The 22,980-nt window shown below is 39.6% G+C and overlaps 1 protein-coding gene across 20 annotated transcripts in view; it reads left to right on the top strand.

Annotated features, from left to right (window-relative positions):
- The window catches only part of NRCAM (neuronal cell adhesion molecule), a gene marked incomplete at both ends in the record, with an annotated part of 89,331 nt that extends 67,335 nt beyond the window's left edge, over nucleotides 1-21,996 (top strand). For 18 of the 20 annotated variants that reach the window (XM_082662291.1, XM_082662289.1, XM_082662296.1 and 15 more), the window contains 3 exons: nucleotides 10,192-10,323; nucleotides 11,501-11,579; nucleotides 21,759-21,996. In XM_082662291.1, the coding sequence (XP_082518417.1) occupies nucleotides 10,192-10,323; nucleotides 11,501-11,579; nucleotides 21,759-21,996 (449 nt within the window). Of the gene's footprint in view, nucleotides 1-10,191; nucleotides 10,324-11,500; nucleotides 11,580-21,150; nucleotides 21,185-21,758 lie in introns of those variants that run through there. The other 2 variants (XM_082662294.1, XM_082662292.1) reach the window with 1 other exon arrangement.
- Between the last annotated feature and the right edge of the window lie 984 nt (nucleotides 21,997-22,980).

Below are 22,980 nucleotides of genomic sequence, written 5' to 3'. Positions count from 1 at the left end.
GCCTGGTCGTATCTTCTCTTTTCGTACAAATCTTATATTCAGAGTCTTGGTAAATTTTAAAATGTAGATCAGGTAGATTTGGGAATGATTAAATAAGAACTGTAACCATTTTCAATCATCTTCATAATGTTTTATAGGTGTTTTTACCCTTGAAAGAACAAAGTTGTAAACATTCAAAATGTTTAGATCGTGGAAGGATGGAACCTCTCTTTTATAAGTGTGCTTCTTTCTGCAGATGATTAGATATCCATTAAAATCCGTGGTGGTCTTACAATAACTTACTGCTGGGTTCCCCTTAGACCTTTTCATGGAAGCGTTCCAGAGAAAGCGTCGCCTCTTTCCCTGTGCAGCGGCCATGTCGCTGGGGCTCAGCCTAGAGGCAGTAGCCGATTACTTGAGCTGCAGCAGGGCGGTTTGTGTTTTCCGTTGACTTGTCATATTGGAAGAGGACGTGCATGCCCCTGGAAAAAAACATCACCCGCTGATTTTAACGAATTCAGACTAACTAAAAGAAATGTCAGTTAATATAGTTGAGGTTTTACTGTTTGATGTTACTAAATTGAATTGTGAATTACTTCTGATTATAGAGACAAGCAAAAAGAGAGTCTCCGAAGGTTCCTAAGCCCCCAGTGTTGAATTCTGGTGGGACTCAGATAAAAAGAGAAATGGTGTTTCAATTTTTTTTTTTAAAGCTAAATCTAACCTTCTTTTCTATATTGTTTCATTTCATAGTGCATCAGTAAGTGAACATTGCTTACATAAAATGATAATATTTTACCATGATGAGACTTTAAACTGCTTGAGAATAATTTTTCCCTGGGTTTCCCTTCCTTAAGAATATTTCTTTTTTCAATCTAGGAATGAATTCTGTCCTCTTCTCTGTTTTCCTTCTTTGTGTAGAGTGTAGGGACTCTCTGGGAGACAAGAAAGATAAAAGTTCTCCACAATCCTTCCCAATTTTAGTATTTTTAATATATCTTATATATATATATTTTTAACCTTTTATATTTTAATTTGAAGCAACACGAAAGAGAGTAAGTAAGAGATGAACCATTGAGAGAAAAGAGGTGTGATATCCTTGGCTATAGAAGCATCAGCCTCTAGGGATTTTCACTCACTTCTGAAGAGAGGAAAAGAGATGGCTTGGAGTTTACATTTTTAAATTTTCTTACAGATTTTAAGAGAGGTGAATGAAACCCAAGCTTCCAAATATACAATTACATTGTGTACATTTTGTATACAATTACAAAATGATTATCTAAACCATGAAGTAGAAGCCGGGAGAGTCCAGTTAGCTGTATTGTGCCAGGCTTACCCTTTTCCTTACCGTTATCCTCAGTTTGAGCATGGAAATAGGTACTCGAAATCTTCAGGAGTCACTTCCTTTGGTCTGTGTCTTTGTTTGGTCAAAACTCTCAATATCGGTGTAAGAAACAGTAGATGTTTGGCTCCTTTTGTTCAATTTCTTTGTCCCTTTAAATAACTTCAGGGTCTGGGGTTCTAGGAAGTAGACCTGTGAATGCATCTATAGAAATGAATTGAAAACACGCAGATACTGGATTTGACTTATGGTCCCAGTATTGCTGATGGATGGACACTGCTTTATCTGTGGGTTATTATCTGCTTTCTCACCTTGGGACCAGTCATCAGGACACTTTTGTCAGGTGACTAGTTGGGGCACAGGAATAGGGAGAAACTAACTGGAAAGTCAGGAACTGAACCTGGCTCTTGACCTAATTAGCAGCCGACTGTGGTTGAACAGGACAGAGCACAGGAGGGCACTGAGGCGCTGGTGATGAATCCTCTCTGTGGTCAGACTCTCACTGTATCATTATACCAGAGTCCACTGCACAGCTACCACTTAGGTCAAGAAAAAAGGCCAGTGAGTAAAACTCAAGTTTAAAGTTCACAACTTTATTTGGCCTGAACCAAACCAAACCGAACAAACAAACAAAACAAAAATCTCCAAATATATAGAAGTTTCAGTCAATCAACAGCTCATGTCTACCTGGCCCATAAAAACCATCAGCCTTTTTAAGGCACTGTGTGTTAGCACAGTAAGGCAGACTCTGCCTTTGATGTGCTTACAGTCTGGCAGGTAAGACAACACATAAAAAAAGAGTGAAAAGAGATGGAATTTGAACAAAATGTTACCTGAGCTTAGAGGAGTGAGCCATTTATTTTGCCAAACAGGATCAGGAAAAGCTTCCCAAAGAAAGTAATATTGAACTTGAAGGACGGATAGAATTTTGGCAGATGAGTCAGGGGGGTGGGGTGTATAAATTCTTAGGAGAGGGAATAAGCCAAAGCATGGGGTTTAAAAATCCACAGGATGTTTGGGTTATACCCAGCGGTCCACCTGCGAGCAGAGGTAAGCCATCCACATTTGAAACAGAGAAGTGACAGGATCAGAGATGTAGTTTCGGAAGCTAAAACGTAGGTACCCACGCTGGTGGGCTGTACAAAGAAAGACTTAGAATAGGAAGAGAGATTAGATACAGATTTAAGAAAGCCTAGAGGAGAAAAGACACTAGCACATCCAAGGAAACATTGCCTGGCATGTCATAGGTGCTCAGTGAGAGTTAGTTCAGTAACTGCATGAGTGGGTATTAAAAGCAAGGAAGGTTAGAATTCTCCATAATAAAAGGGGCCAAACCGCATAACCTTAGAAATTGCACTGTCTTCTCTGGGTGTCTTTAAAAATAAGCTGAGGGACCAGAGCATGTGAACGTTTCTGTTGAATATGGTGTAGCTGGCAGTAAGAAATGACTTTGTTACCCGGTTTTTAATTTGGGGGCTGCATTTGAGGAGATTGAGAACATTTTCAGGATGTACTGTGGATCATCTTGGAAAATAACTTGACCCAAATAAATGGATCAGATGTATCTGAAAAAATCAGAGCCAACCATCAACCTATATATTTTATACGTAACTAGGAATCTCTTTGGTTCGTGTTATTAAATACAAGGGACATAGTAAGTTCCATTGCGTATGTTATTTTCAGGTTGTGGTACCTAAAACTGTTCTTTACCCACGACTCGTAAACAAGAGTAATAATGAATAATTATATTCCAGTGTTTAATGGATTCCCAAGTCAGGCGCTCTACTACATCCTCGCCACATCTACTAGAAGATGGCGTAGCTTTAGTTTTCAGCAGTGTATGAGAACCCAGTGCCCCCTCCCTAATGAAGTGTGCTCTGCACGTAATGAGCTGGGTGGCCAGTGAACGTTTGTGACAAAATGTTGAATATAGTCCAACTTTCTGTTTAGGCCTTTATCATGCAAATAAATATTAAAAAAAACAAAAACAAAAACTGTGGGTTTAGAAAAACCAATACTTGGGAAAGGTTGAATCTATAACTTGGATAAATTTTAAGGTATTTAAGTTTACCGAAAGATTCATCTTGTGAACCTTAAAAAAACAATCCTTTCCATAGTTCGATCCAGCTATTTAATATATAACAGTTCTTTTTAGAAATATCATTAGAGAAACTCAATAATTTCACAAGGCAAGGTTGAGATCAAGAAGCTTCCTTTGTATCAAAAAGATTTAACTCAATGGGAATATATGCAATTAAAATGCAATCTGATATCCAGTCGATTTTTCTTTGAGGACGTTTTCATTAGTTCTTCATTTTCACTGATTTATTTGACATGACCCAACTTATAATCATCGAAAATGGTAAACTGAAGCACCCTAGATTTTGTCTTTAACTTATAAAGTGTATTTTCCTTTCTGGAAGCATTAAGTCACTTCTGTTCCCTTAAAATATTCAAATGTGTTGTTTTTGCAAAATTTCCATAGGCAAAGAAGAATGGAGGAGAGAAACTGTAAATGGTTCTCGGAGCTTCTTTGGGTTATAGGGTCTAATGCCAGGAACAGCATACCAAATTCAAGTTGGTGCTGACGGGGACTCTGGCTTTGTGGGTTCAGAGGGTATGTTTGAGACAGGCCCAGGTGAGGCACACACCACGCCCGTTCTGGCTCCCAGTCAGAGGTGAAGCCACCCACCGCTCCAGCTGGAGGCGGGAGTGCTGGTGGAGCTGTGTTTTGGGTAGGGATGTCAACTGTGCGGCCCAGTTGGGTGGGGAGTTGGGTTCTTAATTGTCTTTGGCTCTTTATATCAAATGAATTCCAGAATTGAGCACGTCATCTTCTAATCACACAATTGCCAAAACCATTACAAAAGCAGAAGGAAATATGATTCTTAACCTACATGATTTGGGTGATTTAATTTTTCACATCATTTACATGTCTAAACTTTCCCTCGGAGTTAGGATGGAATTTTTGAAACGCTTTAGAGCTGAAATAACTCACTGATAAAGTCACAATTTTTTATGCCAGAATGGACTGTACTCCAGCAGAACCCTGCAGTTTGGGTTAGACAACTGATGCAAAGAACGTTAAACTGGTATAGAGCAAGAAATTGTTCAGTGCGTGTATTCCATTATCGTACCATATTTGACTGCCTGTATATATTTTAGTTATGTGAACATTATCACAATACACAAGGACATTACAGTTTCTAAAATAAAGAAAAAAGTTTCTAAAATAAAGAAAAATGTTCTTGTAAGATGCAAGAATATTCCTATTTACTCATAAGAGGGAAAACAGTCCACACTTGCTTCAGTTTTAAGAAGGGTTGCGTGGTGTGTGTCCATTTTGTGATTCACAAAATCATGTTACCTTCAGTCACTTCATGCATTCTTGGGGGCATGTTGAATTTCCTGTAGAAGCTTTAGGCAAAAATGTATTTTTTTGTGTCTTTCCTTACCCAAGCATTATGATTTTTAATATCATTTCTTCTAATTTAGAAAAGATACAAACATGAGTGGTTTTTTAAAACAGAAAGAAACCAAAGGTAATAGTCAATAACTTATTAAATAAAGGTAATATTAAAATACCTTATAAAAATATTCATGTGCTAAAATCATAATGCTTAAGGAAAAAAATTTTTTTCCTTTTTTTTTTTTTTCTTTGCGGTACGCGGGCCTCTCACTGTTGTGGCCTCTCCCGTTGCGGAGCACAGGCTCCGGACGCGCAGGCTCAGCGGCCATGGCTCACGGGCCCAACTGCTCCGCGGCATGTGGGATCTTCCCGGCCCGGGGCACGAACCCGTGTCCCCTGCATCAGCAGGCGCACTCTCAACCACTGCGCCACCAGGGAAGCCCTTTTTTTCCTTTTTTTTTTGATTTTCATATCCACTTGTGTACAGAGTTCTAGGAAAATACTGTTCTAAACTTAAAAGAGGAATACCCATTCACAGCTAGTGTGATGAGGTGTTTGTTATTATCGAGAGATTTTAATTTCAAAATACTAAAAACTCAAGTAGATATTCTGCCCACATTTACAGCTAGAATGCTAATAATAACAGCCCTAGCATTTATTCAGAGCTAATCTGTACTAGGTGAATGATTTTCTTGGCTTTTCTCATTTGGTCCTTACAACAATCCTTTGAAGGAGACAGTGTTGTTACCCACTCACACCTCACGTCAATGACCAGTAATGAGAGATAGAGGGCCTACCCTGTCACCCAGCTAGAACGCAGAGAGCTCAGCCTTTCAACACTGAGGAGAGGCTCTCACTACACCCCCTGTTCAGGGCCACAGAGGCCCACATCCCAAGGGGAACAGGTTGTCTCAAAAATGACCACTCTGTTCCGCACTTGGGGCATCTTTCCAGCACCCTTCATGGCCCCCGTGTACTCCCCACCTTGCAGATCTAGCTAGAATTGGATTCCACCCACAAAATCAAGTTGTGGCATATTTTTTTGGTCCTCTTCTAGCACAGAGGGCAAACCCTTTAGAAAAACATTTTGTCTTCGGTGTTATTATACCTAAAGTAACAGCTGCAGCTGGCAAGGAAGTTCAAGATGAACAACCATCATGGGTGGGCCATTCTTGTGTGCCAGTGAAGGAGAAATAGGACAAGGCCACAACCACTTCTCGTCACCTTTGACGTGAGAGAATGAATATCCATTAAACCCTAGTGACTTTAGTTAACATATTACCTCCAGGAGCAAGTACTGTTAATCCAACTTCCGTGTGCTTCCGGTTTCCATGTCTGTCCTGTAAGGATGAACTCCAGGGCGACAGTACTGTCTTCTGCTGCTCTTGCTTTTCGCTCCTCCAGCTAGGTTTTGAGGTGTGAATGCCAGTACTTGGCGTGGAAACATACCATCCTGGCTGATTTTTTAACTCTTTGCGTGAATGAGCTCCTTCTCTCTGAGTTGCGTATTTCAGGAACCTAGACTGGACTTTCATCTGTGCTTGTTTTATGAATCTTCTTAGCGTGACACCGTCTCTGCCTTTGACAGTCTGGATTTTTAAGGTCTATTTCTTAATTTCTTTTCCTGTGGCGCACACTGGAAAACAAAGGGGACTAGAGGCGGTGTCCTGGTGTCATGCTTCTCACCCACACTTTTGTTAAGACCCCACCTCCTCTTCTTGCTTTCTCCCCTCCTTCCCTCAATCATTATGTCTCTTCTCTCCTTTCACAAAAGATTTAGAGCAGATTTGCTTTCACTGGGCCCAACAGTTGGGGTGTTTTTTTTAGTGGATTGTGTTTTTTTGGTCAACTGCCTCCAAACTTTGGCCAAGGTCCTTGTTTCCCCTTTCTAAACATTTCTAACTACTTTAACGGGACACTTTTATACATAATGGGTTCTTCAAAAATAGCCATTTATCTCACTCTTTTTCTTCCATGTTTTTAAAATTCTTTTTAGTTTTCATTTTACATTGGAGTATAGTTGTTTAACAATGTTGTGTTAGTTTCAGGTGTACAGCAGAGTGATTCAGTTATACATATATTCATTCTTTTTTGGATTCTTTTCCCATTTAGGTTATCCCAGAATATTGAGCAGAGTTCCCTGTGCTATACAGTAGGCCCTTGTTGGTTATCTATTTTAAATATAGTAGTGGGTATACATCAATCCCAGTCTCCCAGTTTATCCCTCTCCCCACCTTTCCCCTTTGGTAACCTTAACTTTGTTTTCTAAGTCTGTGAGTCTGTTGTCTTCTGTGTTCTGTTATTCTAAGTACTCAAGGACGTTTTCCTCAGAGACCTACTCCCACACAGCACAGGTTAAACATGAGACAACAAGCAATGTGATGGAGAAGATTGTTGTTAAGACTAACTTCTAGGAAACAAAATCAATTTCATGGCCCTGGCTTCTTTTCTGTTTTCGGATTCTTTATATTTGTCTGTTTGTTTAATGTGTTGCTCTATGGCTTATTCAAGTAATACATGAATATAATTTTACTGTAAAAGGTTTTTGTTGTTGTTGTTGTTGTTTTGCGGTACACGGGCCTCTCACTGTTGTGGCCTCTCCTGTTGCGGAGCACAGGCTCCGGACGCGCAGGCTCAGCGGCCATGGCTCATGGGCCCAGCTGCTCCACGGCATGTGGGATCTTCCCGGACCGGGGCACGAACCCGTGTCCCCTGCATCGGCAGGCAGACCCCCAACCACTGAGCCACCAGGGAAGCCCTGTAAAATTTTAAATAAAGGGACAATCCTCTGTCACTTTCCTACCCAATCCTACTATATTACCCACCCATTGAAACTCAGATTCAAGAAGAAAAAGCCTCACAGGCTTCATTATGTATGTGTGTGTGTGTGAGATGCACAGTGGTGGCCATGACTTGGGTTTGTATATGTATCTCTAGTTAAGATGATTTTGGAATGTCCTGGGAACACTTGGAGCCTCTTATAGTCATTCTGGGCTTCAGATCCCTTTTTATATGGATGGGAAATCAATAGAAGCTATTTTCACTTACATAATTTTTGTTTTATATCAACTTCTGGTGCGTTTGTGTGTGTGTATGTATACGTGTGTGAGCATGCATACACGTGCACCTCTTAACATACTGTGTCTGCCCAGTCTTCAATAAATGGGATAGTGACGTATTTGAAACTTTTTTCTTTAGACATAGGGGCAAAAATTCAAAGTCAACTTGGATGTTCCTTTATCAGCTGTCAAGACACATTTCTACTTTGTTCGTAGTTGCATAGCTGCAGACTGCCAGCCGGCAGTTCAATTTTGACAGTTACCATGTCTATTAAGACAGTGTCTGTGCTAATACTTGAGGATCTTATTGCCGTTTGCCCTTATCAGTTGCATTCAATTAGATGAAAAATGTAAATGTAGATACTATTTATTAAAGGGCTGTAAATCATTAAGCATATTAAGAACAAGGACTCTGTAACTTCAATCAAATGCTCCATAGACTTACACCAGTTGATTTTTGGTTCAGTTTCAAAGAAAATGTACATATCAGAGACCATGTGTGAATCGACAGAACTGTGTTCCCAGAGAGTATGTACTGATGGACTTTTAAAATATTTCAAAGGTAGAAAGTCGCTACAACATTTTATTCTCTGTAAAGACTTCTGCAGAGTTGATGCCTGGACATCAGTGCATTATAGCAGTAGCACATAATGGCTGGTACCATGTTCTTTGGAGTCCGCAGTCTTGGGTGAAGCTCCAACTCTCAGGCACGGTCTTTACCCGTTCTGAGCATGGGTTTATTCCTCATGCCTACCTCACAGGATTTTTGTGAAGGCTGAATGAGATTTTGCCCTCATCACAGTGCCTAGTGTAGAATAAGTTCCAAAATGCTAGCTCTCGTTATCATTGTTTTCATCTTCATCCCGATGATGGTTATGGTATGTGTATGGTAGGGGAGCCCTGCCCATCCTTATGTTTCAGTTGTATCTAATGATGATACAACTCAAAACCCCGATAACCAATGAGACACAAGGGGCTATTGGGGAAAGGCTACTGGCAATTTGATTTATATTCCAGAGAATGTATTTCCACTTCTCATTTTATTTCTTCAACACACATCCACATATTTTTCACATTTCTCTTCACACTTGATTTTAAGCATTTCATTTTTCTCCCTATCCTTTGGGTGGAGAAAAAAGGCAATGAGGTGCTATTTTTGCAGCATAGAGCAGAACCTGGGATAGGTGTCGCCATGCTTCTTTCTGCATCCAGCAGTCACATACATCTAACCCAACCATGTTAAATGGATTCAGAAGAAATTGAATCAAAAAAAATGATATAGGCATTCTTCTGAATTAAAAAAAACGAAAACCTTTTACCTTGATTATGGTCAAAAGAGAAAAAAATCAAGACCTTTTTTAAAAAGATTCATACCAGTGTTTTCAACAAATTCTCATGGGCTTGTCTGAATAGCCATTGATGCTGCACTTTGTCCCATTTGATTGACACTTTTGAATAATGCTGGTAATGCTAATTATTCTGTGTTTTTCTTAGGAGATTTGCATACTGTGATTGGTTGAATAAGGGGCTTCACATTATTTGACTCAAAACAGAATAGAGGAAGACTTAAAGTACATGTATACATGTGAATGAGTATTTTCTTTCTAAACTGGCCACTTATTCCGATAATGATACCACTGATCAAGATATATCTCAGAGTCTTTTGATTGGATTCTGAACGATATTGAATATTGCTTACTGATCCTGTGAGGGTAAATAGGATTTTTCAGAAATTTCCCCAGATCTTTCAGAACCAACTCTTATAAATGAGATGAATAACAAATGAGATGAAAAACAAATCTAAGTAATATTTTGGGTGCAAGTCGAGATGTTATAGAAAATAATAAGGTTGGTTATCTTATGTGGACAGGTTTCACGTGTGGAAAGTTTCCTTTTTAAACAGAAGGTTTCCAACACAGTTGGAAAAGTTGCAACATCATTGCAATGATATTTTAGCCTCCCAGAGTGGTTCCTTTGAAAGAAAAATACTCAATTAGATGTATACTTTCTGTTCTGTTTAAAATGGTTTTCTAGTCTTATCATTGTACTTAATGTACAATTTATCCCAAAAACAATAAAAATTTTAATTGATTTGGGACTGTGTTTCTGTTGAAAATATATAGTGAAAATAACTATGAACACAATGCTCAGCAGGGTTTGTTAGCATTGAATGGTGTTAGCAGTCGGATTTCTCTATTTGAATTGTTTTCATTATTGAAGATTTTTCAGAGTTAAGTATTTATGTAACTCCTGATTGATAACTGACAGATTCCAAGGCGGGGCCACATGTAAAATATAGAAAAGCTTATGTACTATGGCAGTTTTTTTTACTACAAGTGACTACAACAGTTGTCACCGCTCCCTTAACCCATTCACACTGACGCCATTGCTTTGTTTTCCAGCGATGGCAAGCCGGCAGGTGGATATAGCGACGCAGGGCTGGTTCATTGGTCTAATGTGTGCTGTCGCTCTCCTGATCTTAATTTTGCTGATTGTTTGCTTCATCAGAAGAAACAAAGGTGGTAAATATCCAGGTAAGAAAGAAAGATTGAAATTGCCGTATAATGCTGCATGATGAGCCATTAAACTAAAAAGAAATCATGAGAGTAATCACAGAGATTGCAGTAAGTGTATCCTCCCGAGAGCCATACCTTTGGACTTTCTGTTCAAACAATTTTTGATCCCTTTGTACGTAATGGAAGACTCAACATTGCCAAGGATCAGAAGACACTTGGGGGAGCAGATGAGTCAGTCCTCTGACGGTCTTCGTGACTCTGCTTCCTTAGGCTTTACATGAGTCATAGGTGCTGAAATAGCACCTAAAACCAACAGGCAGAGGGAGAAGGTACCTCAAGTTTTCCAGAGGAAGTGATGCATGAACTGGATCTTGATATCATGTTGTGTACTGTTGCTTTCCCTATATGGTTAATGTTTTGTTCAATTTAGTGGATCCAGTGAATTTCTATTTTCTTTACCTGGCCATTTCCCCTCCAGTGGCAGAGAAAAAATCTACAAGAAATTAGATTTACAAAAACAATTTGTAACCATGGATATAGTTAATAGATAGATTGGTAAAATAGAGGGAAATCTTAGAAGCTTCAGACTTATTCCTTTAGCAGGTAAGAGACTTGTGCCAAAATGCTTTTTTTTTTTTTCTGCGGTACGCGGGCCTCTCACGGCTGTGGCCTCTCCCGTTGCGGAGCACAGGCTCCAGACGCGCAGGCTCAGTGGCCATGGCTCACGGGCTCAGCCGCTCCGCGGCATGTGGGATCTTCCCGGACCAGGGCACGAACCCGTGTCCCCTGCATCGGCAGGCGGACTCTCAACCACTGCGCCACCAGGGAAGCCCGCAAAATGCTTTTTATATGAAGTCAACTTTGTATGTTAATTAGATGTTCATTCTACAAATTTACCTCCAAGAGACTAGAACATCAAAATATATGCATAGGGGGTTCCCTGGTTGCCTAGTGGTTAGGATTCCGGGCTTTCACTGCCGTGGCCCGGGTTCAATCCCTGGTCAGGGAACTAAGATCTGCAAGCCACGTGGCAAGTAAATAAATAAATAACCACATGATACATCTGGTTGTATAACTCTATGGTGTATAGAATTATTTCCCACTGCTGTATATCTCATAGAGTGCACTCCTGAAAACGTTGAATAAGGAAACACAGGATCAATAGATAATAATGTCATTTTGGAATTTTTTTTAGTTAAAGAAAAGGAAGATGCCCATGCGGATCCTGAAATCCAACCTATGAAGGAAGATGACGGCACTTTTGGAGAATACAGGTGAGCCCGTGCTTCTCAGCCACCCTTCATCCTCCCTGCCTTGAACAGACACCACACTCAGTCTCCTTAGAATGGGATTCAGCCAGGAATGCACTCTGCCTGGGATTTCCTATTTATCTCAAAAATTAGTTTAGAAACACTTGCGTGTCTAAATGTTTACACACCCCGCACAGTTAAAATAATCTCACTTTCATTAAAAAATAAATTTCCATCTTAGTGGTAGGTTTGGAGATGGAATATCTTCCACTCTGTCCTATTTTCCAGAGACCCTTGCTGTAATTGATCAACATAGACAAGCTGGTGTGGGATAATAAGAGTTAAAACAACAATAAAGACCCTACAAACCTGCATTGTAAAGCAAACAAACTATCCTTGTCATTCTCTAAGCAGTGCTTTTGTAAAATTTATGTTACTCTTTTTCATCTTGGATTTGAAGCCTTTTTTCCAAAACAGGTACCTGTACCCCCTCCTATTAATCGTGAAATGATGACCAGGCTGTTTTAGAAGCCGTTAATTATTAAGAAATATCACAGCCCTGGAGGCAGTGTATTAACTCACAGGGTTTTGCTAAAACATTCCTGGCTTGGCTCTGTCTTTAAGGACAAATTTAATGTAACCTGTGTGCTAAATACTTTTTTAAAAAAAAAAAAGGAAGAAAGAAACTGTTTAAACAAAGATATTCTTGCCTAGGGGGTATAGGTCTTTTTAAAGAGAGATAAGTGTTTACTTTAGATATGTTCAAAAACAAAAACAAAAGATATATTTATTCATTTAAAAGATTGGGATCTTGGTGTTCCAAAAGCATACATCTATTAATCAATGCCTTTGCACAGTGTTCTTTCTTTCTATAAGCCTCTTGTTTATATAAAGTATAATCTTTTAAATATGCGCTGAGCCGGTACTGAGGCTTTTTTTCATATCCATTATTCAGTGATCAACTTGTAAAATAAACCCTAATGATATTCATTATATCCAAAGAAATAAGTAATCAAAACAAGAGCAGAAATGAATGAAATTGATGACAGATGCAAGAGTTTATTAATAATGTTAGCTGCTGGTACTTTGAAAAGATCATAAAAATTTTTTGCTGGAAGAAAAGGCTGTTAGGTAAAATAAAATATGTCACTATTGTGATTGCCAGATGACATTTACAAATAAGATATGTGTCTTAATTTTCACCTGTCTCTAGAGCTCATTTTTGGTGTTTCCATGTCAATATCACAAGGGGCAAAATAATGCCAAGGATAAGAAATATGAGAACTGATTGAGAAAAGCTGTGTATTTTTCGACAAAATTAGATTCACGCCAGTCTCCACGCAGATACAAGTGTTTTTCCTATATATCTCGGCACCTCAGCTTTCATTCTGATCCCCTTTTCAGAGGAGATGACTGATTTTTTAAACTCTTCAGAATTCTGTATCTTAGGATACAGAAAAACATCTAGTGAGGGTTGTCTTGATGTCAGATGTTGACTCTGAGACTGAAAGGGTATGAAAACCTCATCAGCATCCCCACCTGTCCACCCACAAGGTTTTATAGCGCATTAAAGCAGCCTGCAGATGGCCACAGCCTAGGGTTGCCAGGCCTTAGGTTGGGTGAGTTGAAACCTTTGCTGATTTCATTCACTCTTCTACACGGTTTCTCCTGTAAAGCAGGGGAGCTCATAATTACTAAATAACTTGTTATTTTTAGTGTTCCTGTGACTAGAATTCTACCCAGGATATGCACACCACTCCCTCATTTGTAGTGCTAAAGCTGGATCTTTAATATAACCTGAAAATATCACGTATTTGCATGAACTGAAAACAAACCATTGCACTCCATACAGAAACATGGTGATGGGTTTCTCTTCTGCATTATCATGCCCAAGTGAATCTGGCAATGTACTGCTTACTCCATGCATCTCAAATGTCAGCTTGCTCTTAGAGTGATGTGAAACCATGATCTGATGTGATATGACTTTCTCAGAGTCCCTCTGCTGCCTACTCCATTAAAACGTGATTGAAATTGAAGTTGACTGTGAACTCATCTGCAATCAAGAGACTTAGTTTTACTGGCAACTCAGCCACTACCCTTGATTTCTTTAGATTTGGCGTTAAATCTGTCTCATTTTTTTCATCTATAAAACGACAGAGTTGTTGAAGTACGAGATGATCTCCAAAGAGTTCTAGCTCTATGATTTCTGTGCTCCTTTGCAAACTATCTGCTAATGAGTTTTAATGTGATTTGGGGTTTCAGAGCAGTACACGGCAAATATGTTGTTACTGGCCTCATTGTTACTGTGTTTACATTTATTTGGTCATATTTATTTCTCTTGGTGTTAATTCATATGTGAGATGTTTGTGAAGCATTTTCAAATGGCTATCTTTAGCTTATGCCTTGAGTTTCTCAGAAGAGAAAGATTTTTCCTTGGGCTTACTGAGTACACACACATTGGTTCATGTATGAAGAAAAAAAAACCATGTTATTCCATTGATCTGGGAGTTGCCAAAGGAAATAAGGTTCTAACGGGTGTCTTAAACCTGAAACACAACTCAGTGACTTTTTTTCACTGAAGCTGAAAATTCATAAGGACAGTGTCACAAGTGAAATCACTTCTGAAAACACCCAGCCACCCTTTGCTACAGAGGTGGCTTCGTCCTGTGACTTCCTGACATGACCTCAGAATTTTTTCCCTTTGGCTTCTTTTCTACTGAAAAAAACGAAAAGACCTTTCATTTCATAGATGTCATAATGAACGAAAATGGTTCCAACTGTTTATTACAGAATTTTTTTAATAATACATTTAAATGTCACTCTTCTCCCTCAGTCACAAGAGTCCCTTCTCCGCTTTGTACCTTCTAGAAATGTTGAGTTCTGTATTATTTATTGATTCTTATTCTTTTTCATTCTGAAAATAAATTAATATGCTGATCACACACAGACACACACAAAATCAGGGCTATCGCCTAAATGTAAATGAATTCTGTTGATGATTTGCTCGTTCTCGGGCTTGAAGATGAAACCATTTCTACATGGTTGGCTCTGAGCCAGCAGGTATTTCCTAGTGCAAAGAGGGATGGAACTTCAGTGGCCAAATTTGACGTTTTTTTCATGTGCTCTAATCTTGTACCCTCACTCCAACACCCACCCCCAAGCAGTCACCCTCTGGTGGAAGCCTTCAGCTTTCTTTGTTTGTTTCTTTAATTATACAGAGAGTAGGATCTGCACCCTTACTAGCATATAGAAAAATCAGAGAAACAATGCAGCCAACCGTGTAAGTATTTTTTTATTCTTCAGATCCATTCCTTTAAAAACCAGAATGAACGTAGGTCATAAGCCATATGACCATGGTACTTGAATTCATACCATAAATGGAGGCTCTTGGCGTGGGAAGCTTGTCACATGAACTTGACCCCGCTGCAAGCATGTTAACCCGTGCTCGTAAGGCTTGGATGCTGTGAAGGTGTGATGCATTTGTTATATACTTCAAATTTATTCTGCTCACGGACATAAGCTGATATGTGAGCAGTATAAATAGTGACAGACTTTCACAGGGAGTGTTTGGGTCGTCAGTGTCAAAAAAAAACCCTGCAGTATGGTTTGGCCATGGTAAGATGGTGACTACAGGAAAATCAGACCCAACGATCACAGATGTATCCATCGTTGCCGCATTTTACTCAGCAGACATTCAGTGGATACCTTCTGTGTGCACAATCCTGAACAAAGTGCTACTGAGAAAAAGTGAACTCCCGAAAATTCATTCTTTAGGGTAAGGGAAAGGAAAGAGTATGTTCCGATGCTTTGTCTCACATCATAAAATTGATGAAGGGCTTCCCTAGTGGTGCAGTGGTTGAGAGTCCGCCTGCCGATGCAGGGGACACGGGTTCGTGCCCCAGTTCGGGAGGATCCCACATGCCACGGAGCGGCTGGGCCCGTGAGCCGTGGCCGCTGAGCCTGTGCGTCTGGAGCCTGTGCTCCGCAACGGGAGAGGCCACAACAGTGAGAGGCCCGTGTACCGCAAAAAAAAAAAAAAAAAAAAATTGATGAAGAAGAAATGAAAAACATGTTAAAGTTAGAATTTTGAAGAATTTCCAAAATGCCCACAGTCTATTTTATTGTTATTTTACAATGAATTCATTCAGCCAGTATTTATTGAGTACCTACTGTATGCTAGGCTATGGGGATATTAAAACCAATAGAATGTTATCTCACTAGTTTATAGTCTAGTGAGGGATGCAGGGAGGTGAAAGAACAATCTGAGCGTAGTGTGAAGAGTGCTAGGAAAGGGAAGGGATACTGCTGCGGCACCAAGGGGGCAGGGGCAGGAAGCCAAAGCCAAGTGCACGGCCTTGAAGGAGGTGGCACAAGAAATCTTCCCAGAGGCAGTAATGCAGGAGCTGAGCTTTGAACATTCCTTTCATGGCACAACTTATAGCAACGAATAAAGATAATCGTGGATGTAAGTATCAAAAAATATATTTTATGGCTGTATATACTATTTTATGACTGTTTTATTACTTATTTTGAAATTTGTTCTATCTTTGACATTCTAGGCTAAGAACATCTGACACCTCCTGTCCTTAAAAAATTCTTATAAAAATGTAGATTAATTTTTTTAAGCTTTGAATACTGTGTAGCTAAATAGGGATGTGACTATTCAATCATCTTCTGTAACTTCTAAATTCCTCTCATTTGGGAAACTATCCTTTCACACTTAAACTTGACCAAGCAACTTCCCTTGGCACAATGTCAAAAGTAGTTGACTTACTCTTTCATTTGAAAATTCTCTTTCATTTGGAAATTCACCTTTGAGTTGAAAAGAGGCAAGCACTCATCCAGACTTCAGCAGAGACTTGTCACTGCTCATCACATCTGGAAAGTTCTAAGTGTGTGTGTTATACAAGCGATTTCTTAGAAAAAATATCTCCCTGAGGTGGGGTCTGGAGTGGAGAGAAGAGGTGTGATGGCAGGTGGTGATTTTTTAGGTACAAATCACGTGCCGGGCACTGTGCTGGTGCCTTATATACATTTTTCTCATTTAACCAGATTGTAATTCCTGAATTAGGACATTACATCACACCACTTTCTAAAAAGTCTTAAAAAGATCTTGAGATGCCTTTGAACAGCTTTTTCTGGAAAGACTCTGTTTGTGGGTAGAGCATCCCTTTTCTTCTCTTCTTTCAAGCACAGCCCATGTTGCTGTAGATTCTCATTCACTATGGCCATTAAGCTGGAAAGGATGTTTCCAGGGAGCCCCTTCCCTGGCCATTATTCATGACTGGTGTGATTGTGTGTATAAAAATCCAAATGAATCTGAAGGAAAATATTAGAATTCATAAGAGAGTTTAGTGATGTTGCCTGACACAAAATTAACATAAAAGTCAATTCTATTTCTTTGTACTAGCAAATGATTGGAAAATAGGATTTTAAAAATGATTCCAGTTATGATGACATGAAAATTTGATGTAGGAATAAAACCAAAAAAAGATGTCCTTGTATTCTATTCCACTGATCAATTTGTCTACCTCTGCCCCAAAACTACACTGTCTTAATACACTAGCTCTGAGTGAGTCTTGATAGCTGGTAGGTCAAGTCCTCCAACTTTGTGATTCTTCCTACAGACGTTTTAAGATATTCTTGGCCCTTTTCATGTACATATACATCTTAGAATCAGCTTGCCAAGATCCACATAAAAACCTACTGTGTTTTTATTGGAAATAAATTGAATCTAAAGAGCAATATAAAGAAAGTTGACATATTTACCATGGGTCTTCCTGTCCATAGTTATGGTATATCCCTCCTTTTTATTTACCTCTTATTTAATAGCTCTGAACACGAGTTTCATTTTCATGGGGGTCTTACACATATTTTTGTTCAATTTGCTCTTATCTACTTCATATTTTTACAGTAGCCAAAATGGAATTATTTTTAAAATTTCATTTTCCAATTGTTTGCAAGTACTTAAATAAAATTTACTTTTATGCTAATATAAGCAATATTACTAAACTCTCTTTTTATTCTGATGTTTGCCTGTAGGTTCTTTTGGATTTTTTACATACATAATCATATCGTTTATGAATAATGACAGTTCTTTTCTTCTTAATACACGTCTTCTATTTCTTTTCCTTATCATATTGCTTAGTACTTCCAGTGCAGTTTGTTTGTTTGTTTCTGGGTGGCTGCATTGGGTCTTCATTGCTGCACGCGGGCTTGCTCTAGTTTCAGCGAGCGGGGGCTACTCTTCGTTGCAGTGCACGGGCTTCTCATTGTGGTGGCTTCTCTTATTGTGGGGCACAGACTTTAGGCATGTGGGCTTCAGTAGTTGCAGCACATGGGCTCAGTAGTTGTGGCTTGTGGGCTCTAGAGCACAGGCTCAGTAGTTGTGGCACATGGGCTTAGTTGCTCCATGGCACGTGGGATCTTCCTGGACCAGAGCTTGAACCCGTGTCCCCTGCATTGGCAGGCAGATTCTTAACCACTGCACCACCAGGGAAGTCCCTCCAATGCAGTTTTGATTAGAAGTCCTCATTATTATTTCTGATGTCAAACAGAAAACTTTCAACATTCACCATCAAGGATGACATTAACTCAAAGTTTCTTATAGACACACTTAATCAGATTAATGAAGATACTTCTGTTCCCAGTGTATGAAAGTTTTTTTGTGAATGTGTGTTGGATTTTACCATATACCTTTTTTCTAAATCTACTGAGATGCTCATAAAATATTTTTCTTTTCTTCTGCTAAAATGGTGAATCATATGGATTGGTGTTTAAATGCTAAAACAAGCCTGCATTCCTGGAATGCAACCCAACCTGGTCACGATATATTATCTTTTTAGCAGATTGCTAAATTCTATTTGCTCATGATTTCTTTGGGATTTTTTTCATCATTTGTGTTCATAAATGAGATGAGCGTGTAATTTTACTTTCTCAGAGTGTTCTTGTTGGTTTTAGATATCAGTGTTATACTAGACTCACAAAATGATTAAAGGAGTGGTTCCTCTGATGTGTCAAACTTGAACATGTCCAAAGCTGAACCACTGATCTTTCAGCCAAAACACGCTGTGCTCCTGAGTAAGCGTAATTCCATCCTTCCTGCTACTCAAACCACCATCAGAAAATCCTGTTGGTGCCACCTTCACAATATGTCTATAATGACCACTTTGTACCACGCCCAGTGTTCCACTCTGGCCCAAGTCATAGCCCTCTCACTCCTGGATTATTGCTGTAATTCCCCCAGCCCCCTAGAGCAGGGGTTGGCAAACTTTTTCTGTAAAAGGCCCGATAATAAGTATTTTCGACTTTACAGGCCGCACAGTTTCTGCTGCAACTCTACAATTCTGCTGCAGTGCGGAAGCAGGCAGAGACAACACATAATAAATGGTCACGGCCCAGTTTTGCTGTAGTTTGCCAACTCCTCCCTCTAGGGTAGGCTATTCGTAACACTGATGACAGTAATCCTTTTTTTTTCCTATAAATTTATTTATTTTATTTATTTATTTTTGGCTGCGTTATGTCTTCGTTGCTGTGCACGGGCTCTCTCTAGTTGCGGTAAGCGGGGGCTACTCTTCGATGCGGTTCATGGGCTTCTCGTTGTGGTGGCTTCTCTTGTTGTGGAGCACGGGCTGTAGGCGTGCGGGTTTCAGTAGTTGTGACTCGCAGGCTCTAGAGCGCAGGCTCAGTAGTTGTGGAGCATGGGCTTAGTTGCTCCGTGGCATGTCGGATCTCCAGACCAGGGCTCAAACCCGTGTCCCCTGCATTGGCAGGCGGATTCTTAACCACTGTGCCCCTCCCCCCCCACAGTAATCCTTTTAAAATGTAAATCAGATCATGTCAGTCATCCATTGAAAACTCTCCAGTGACTTCCCATCTCATCCAGAATTAAAGACAGAATCCTTACAATGTCCTACAAGGCTCTGATCTAGCTCTATTACCTCTTTTACTTTAATCTCTCTCTCTCCCTCCCTCTCCCCCACTCTGCCCCCCACCTCCCTGTGAGCTCCTTTGCCATTCCTAGAACAGGCTTGCCCCACCTCAGGGTATTTGCACTGCTGTTACTCCTGTCATAATGGCTCTCCCTCCAGCTATCCACCTGGCTAACTCAACCCTTTTAAGTCTTTGATCAGATGTCACTTCTTAACAGGGCCTTTTTTGGACATCCTATTTGAATGTCAGTCTTCCATCCCCTCCTCTGACACCTTCCGTTGTCTTTACTCAGCCCTATATTTTCCATAGCACTAATCACCTTCTGACACACTCTGTAACTAATTTTTTAAATATGTTGATTGTCTGTATTTTCCCCTACTAGAAGTAAGCTCAGTGAAGTCAGGGCTTTAGTCTGTTTTGTTTCCTGCTCTATCCCGAACGACTAGAACATTATGTCTTAGAGTAGGCACGCAGTAAACATTTATTAGATGTATGATGGATGGATGGATGGATGGATGAATCAAAGAAATGCCATAGACTAGAATTTCCTGGAGTGTACACCTTGGAACACTAGTTCTACAAAGCAGAATAATACTAATAGTTGGAATCCAGGTGACAAAATTCTGCTCACTATTGAACTCCTCAGTAGAATTAAGTGTCTCACCAAGTCATGGGCAGTATTTCACAGGAAGTATTCAAGCACAGCCTAGAAACTAATGATTAAATTCCAAAAATGTGCAAGTTATTCTTACAGTGGGTTGGAGACTGGGTGCTATGTTCCCTACAGTGCCCCAAACACAGGCCACCCCAAGGCTCTGTGATACGTCCCCAGCTGTTTATTAAAACGATAATATCATTTATTTAATTTGTGACAAGCACTTGTGTATTGCTAAAACAGGTAATTTTCAAGAGCGTATGCCAATGTCATGTGAAGCCAGTATTATTTTCAGTCTTGAAATGTTCTCCTTGGTGAAAAACTGGAGACCCTAGTAGAAATTATCGGCCAAAGAGCCAGAATGTTTGTGCATCATGAAATATTTGTATTTTGGCTAAAAAAAAAAAAAAAAAAAAAGAGTTACTCTTCAAAGAAGAGGGAGCAGTTAAATCCTGACACAAATTCCTAGGTGAGATACTGCAGCTCATGGGACCTGTCTTTTACATGAAATCTTTTTTTTTTTTACTAATGTTGTTTATGTTTCCCATTTTGCATTTGTTCTTTGAAAGAATACAAAAGATGTCATTGCCTTTTTTTCCTTTTTTTTTTTTTAAACCAAATGTTACTTGTTAGGGACTAAGTATGCGTACCTAGTTACTTGACCATGTGAGTGAATGTCCTTAAACATAGTGATTACTCTGCTACTTCCAGATATTGTGCTTAGGGGTTCAAAAGAGACATAAGCAAATATAGAGAGAGAGTCCTACACATTTTTATAAAATTACACTCCTCAGATTCCACACTGCGGAGGAGGGAGTAGTAAGGTAAAAGTGAGGGCAGGAAATCTTCGCTTTTGCATTTGATGTGCCATTAATAGTACAAATGTAGCGCTCTGAAGTTAAAGCATGTCTCTTTCCAAATTAATAAATCTTTACCCATTAACTAAAATTCTTACAGAAAAAAAAATACTGTATATGATCAGTATGAGGATTTGGCTTTTCTTCTTAGGCTATTTTCATTTGTTTCTTCTGCATCCTTTTAATGGAATGTCTAGGTCTCTTGAAAGGTAAGGTTCAAGTTTACAAGTCTGGCCTGTACTCAGTAACAAAAAGATTTGAGATGCAGGATTTTGCTTCTTGCTCAGAAAAACAAAAATCCATACTTCACACTTAACCAAAATCATTCTCCATTCATACCCAAGGAATCAGAGATATTATGAAGTTTAACGTACTAACTTCTCAACTTGTCATAAGCTTTTACCCCCTTTCTAATTCTATGAAAGTAGTGATGATTTTCAGCTTTTCTCAGTTCTTCCTTTTGTAATGCTTGTGATGATTTCTGAATTGCTTCCGAATCAGTAGCCAGAAATCTGTCATTGATATTGACATGCACCCTACAAAGCCATCCACCTACCGGAGACTTCATGATTAAACCATTTGTGCACTTGCCTTTCATTCCAACCGTGTCCCGGTCTTTGGAGGCCACCTGACGATTAGATTGGGCTAGAGGAGCTCAGGGCTCCAGACGCTTTCTCATCATTTGCACGCATGATCTTTGGGAACCAAGCCTTTTCCCTAAATGCCAGTCTTGATGAAAATGTTTTCTCTTTTTTCCAGTGATGCAGAAGACCACAAGCCTTTAAAAAAAGGCAGTCGAACACCTTCAGACAGGACTGTGAAAAAGGAAGATAGCGATGACAGCCTAGTTGACTATGGAGAGGGGGTGAATGGCCAGTTCAATGAGGACGGCTCCTTTATTGGACAGTACAGTGGTAAGAAAGAGAAAGAACCAGCCGAAGGAAACGAAAGCTCAGAGGCACCGTCTCCCGTCAACGCCATGAATTCCTTTGTTTAATCTGTGAGCTCTTTGCCAATATCCCACTTTTCTCAAATGTTTATCAAGTATTTGTCGGTCCGCCTTCTCATACTTTGAACATTGAGGCAGAAAGTCTGTGTTCTGCTGTGTGTTCATATGATGAGAACCATCAAAGCAAGAACCTAACTCAGTCAAATGATATCTTAATGGGAACTGCAGTGCAAAGTGCATACTTTTTCATTCAACATAGGTTATCTTGATTTCCTGAGAACTGATAAAAAATAACACAGTGTCATCAACAGATCATGTTCTTCCCTCTTCGGGATACAGTTCACTAGGATGCATGAAAAATGCTTCACCTTTAAAGAATATACCTGTGTACGTTATTCAAACATGGGTTGGTACTTTGTTTATACTCTCCTCCGCTGAACCCCTAAATATGAATTCCGTTTTCATTGTCAAGAGTGTTACTGTAGTATTCTCTAGAACTTCAGTGTCTTTGTGGACATTGTCGTGAAATTGGTGACTCTATGTCTAGCTGTCATTAGTCTTTTGGGGAGACTGTTAGGCACAGTGTGTACAGTCTCTACTTGCTAAATGCGTTAATTATGACAGGTGCATTTGCTCATGCTTATGAGACGCTCTTACCTGCTCTTTGATCCTGTTACTCCACAGACTTCTTAATCGTCCAGGTATTACAGCGGCACAGTGTTCTACCTTTTACATCCTCTCTCCTTTCAGTGCTTTTTAGGCATAAACAATGCGTATTGCAATGCATCTTGGCATTTGTGGCAGACCGAGAGAATACCAAACAGATCACTCCAATTCGGTGTCAAAAATTATTCCAGAAAGCACAGGGCAAGACACATGCAGTGCCTTCAGACGATAAGCATTCCACAACGTACCGCCTTCTGTATCATTCGGTACAGTCGACTCGGAGTCCTAGATTACTATCATTGTCTAAAAGTAACTTTGAAAAAGCATAGTTCATGAAAACTGCAACACTGAAAAAAAAAAAGGAAC

The sequence above is a fragment of the Grampus griseus genome, assembly GCF_964374135.1.
Source record: "Grampus griseus genome assembly, chromosome: 9".
Classification (NCBI taxonomy): Eukaryota; Metazoa; Chordata; class Mammalia; order Artiodactyla; family Delphinidae; genus Grampus; species Grampus griseus.
Note: the sequence above shows the minus strand (reverse complement) of the source record. Positions and strands in the feature narration are given on the sequence as shown.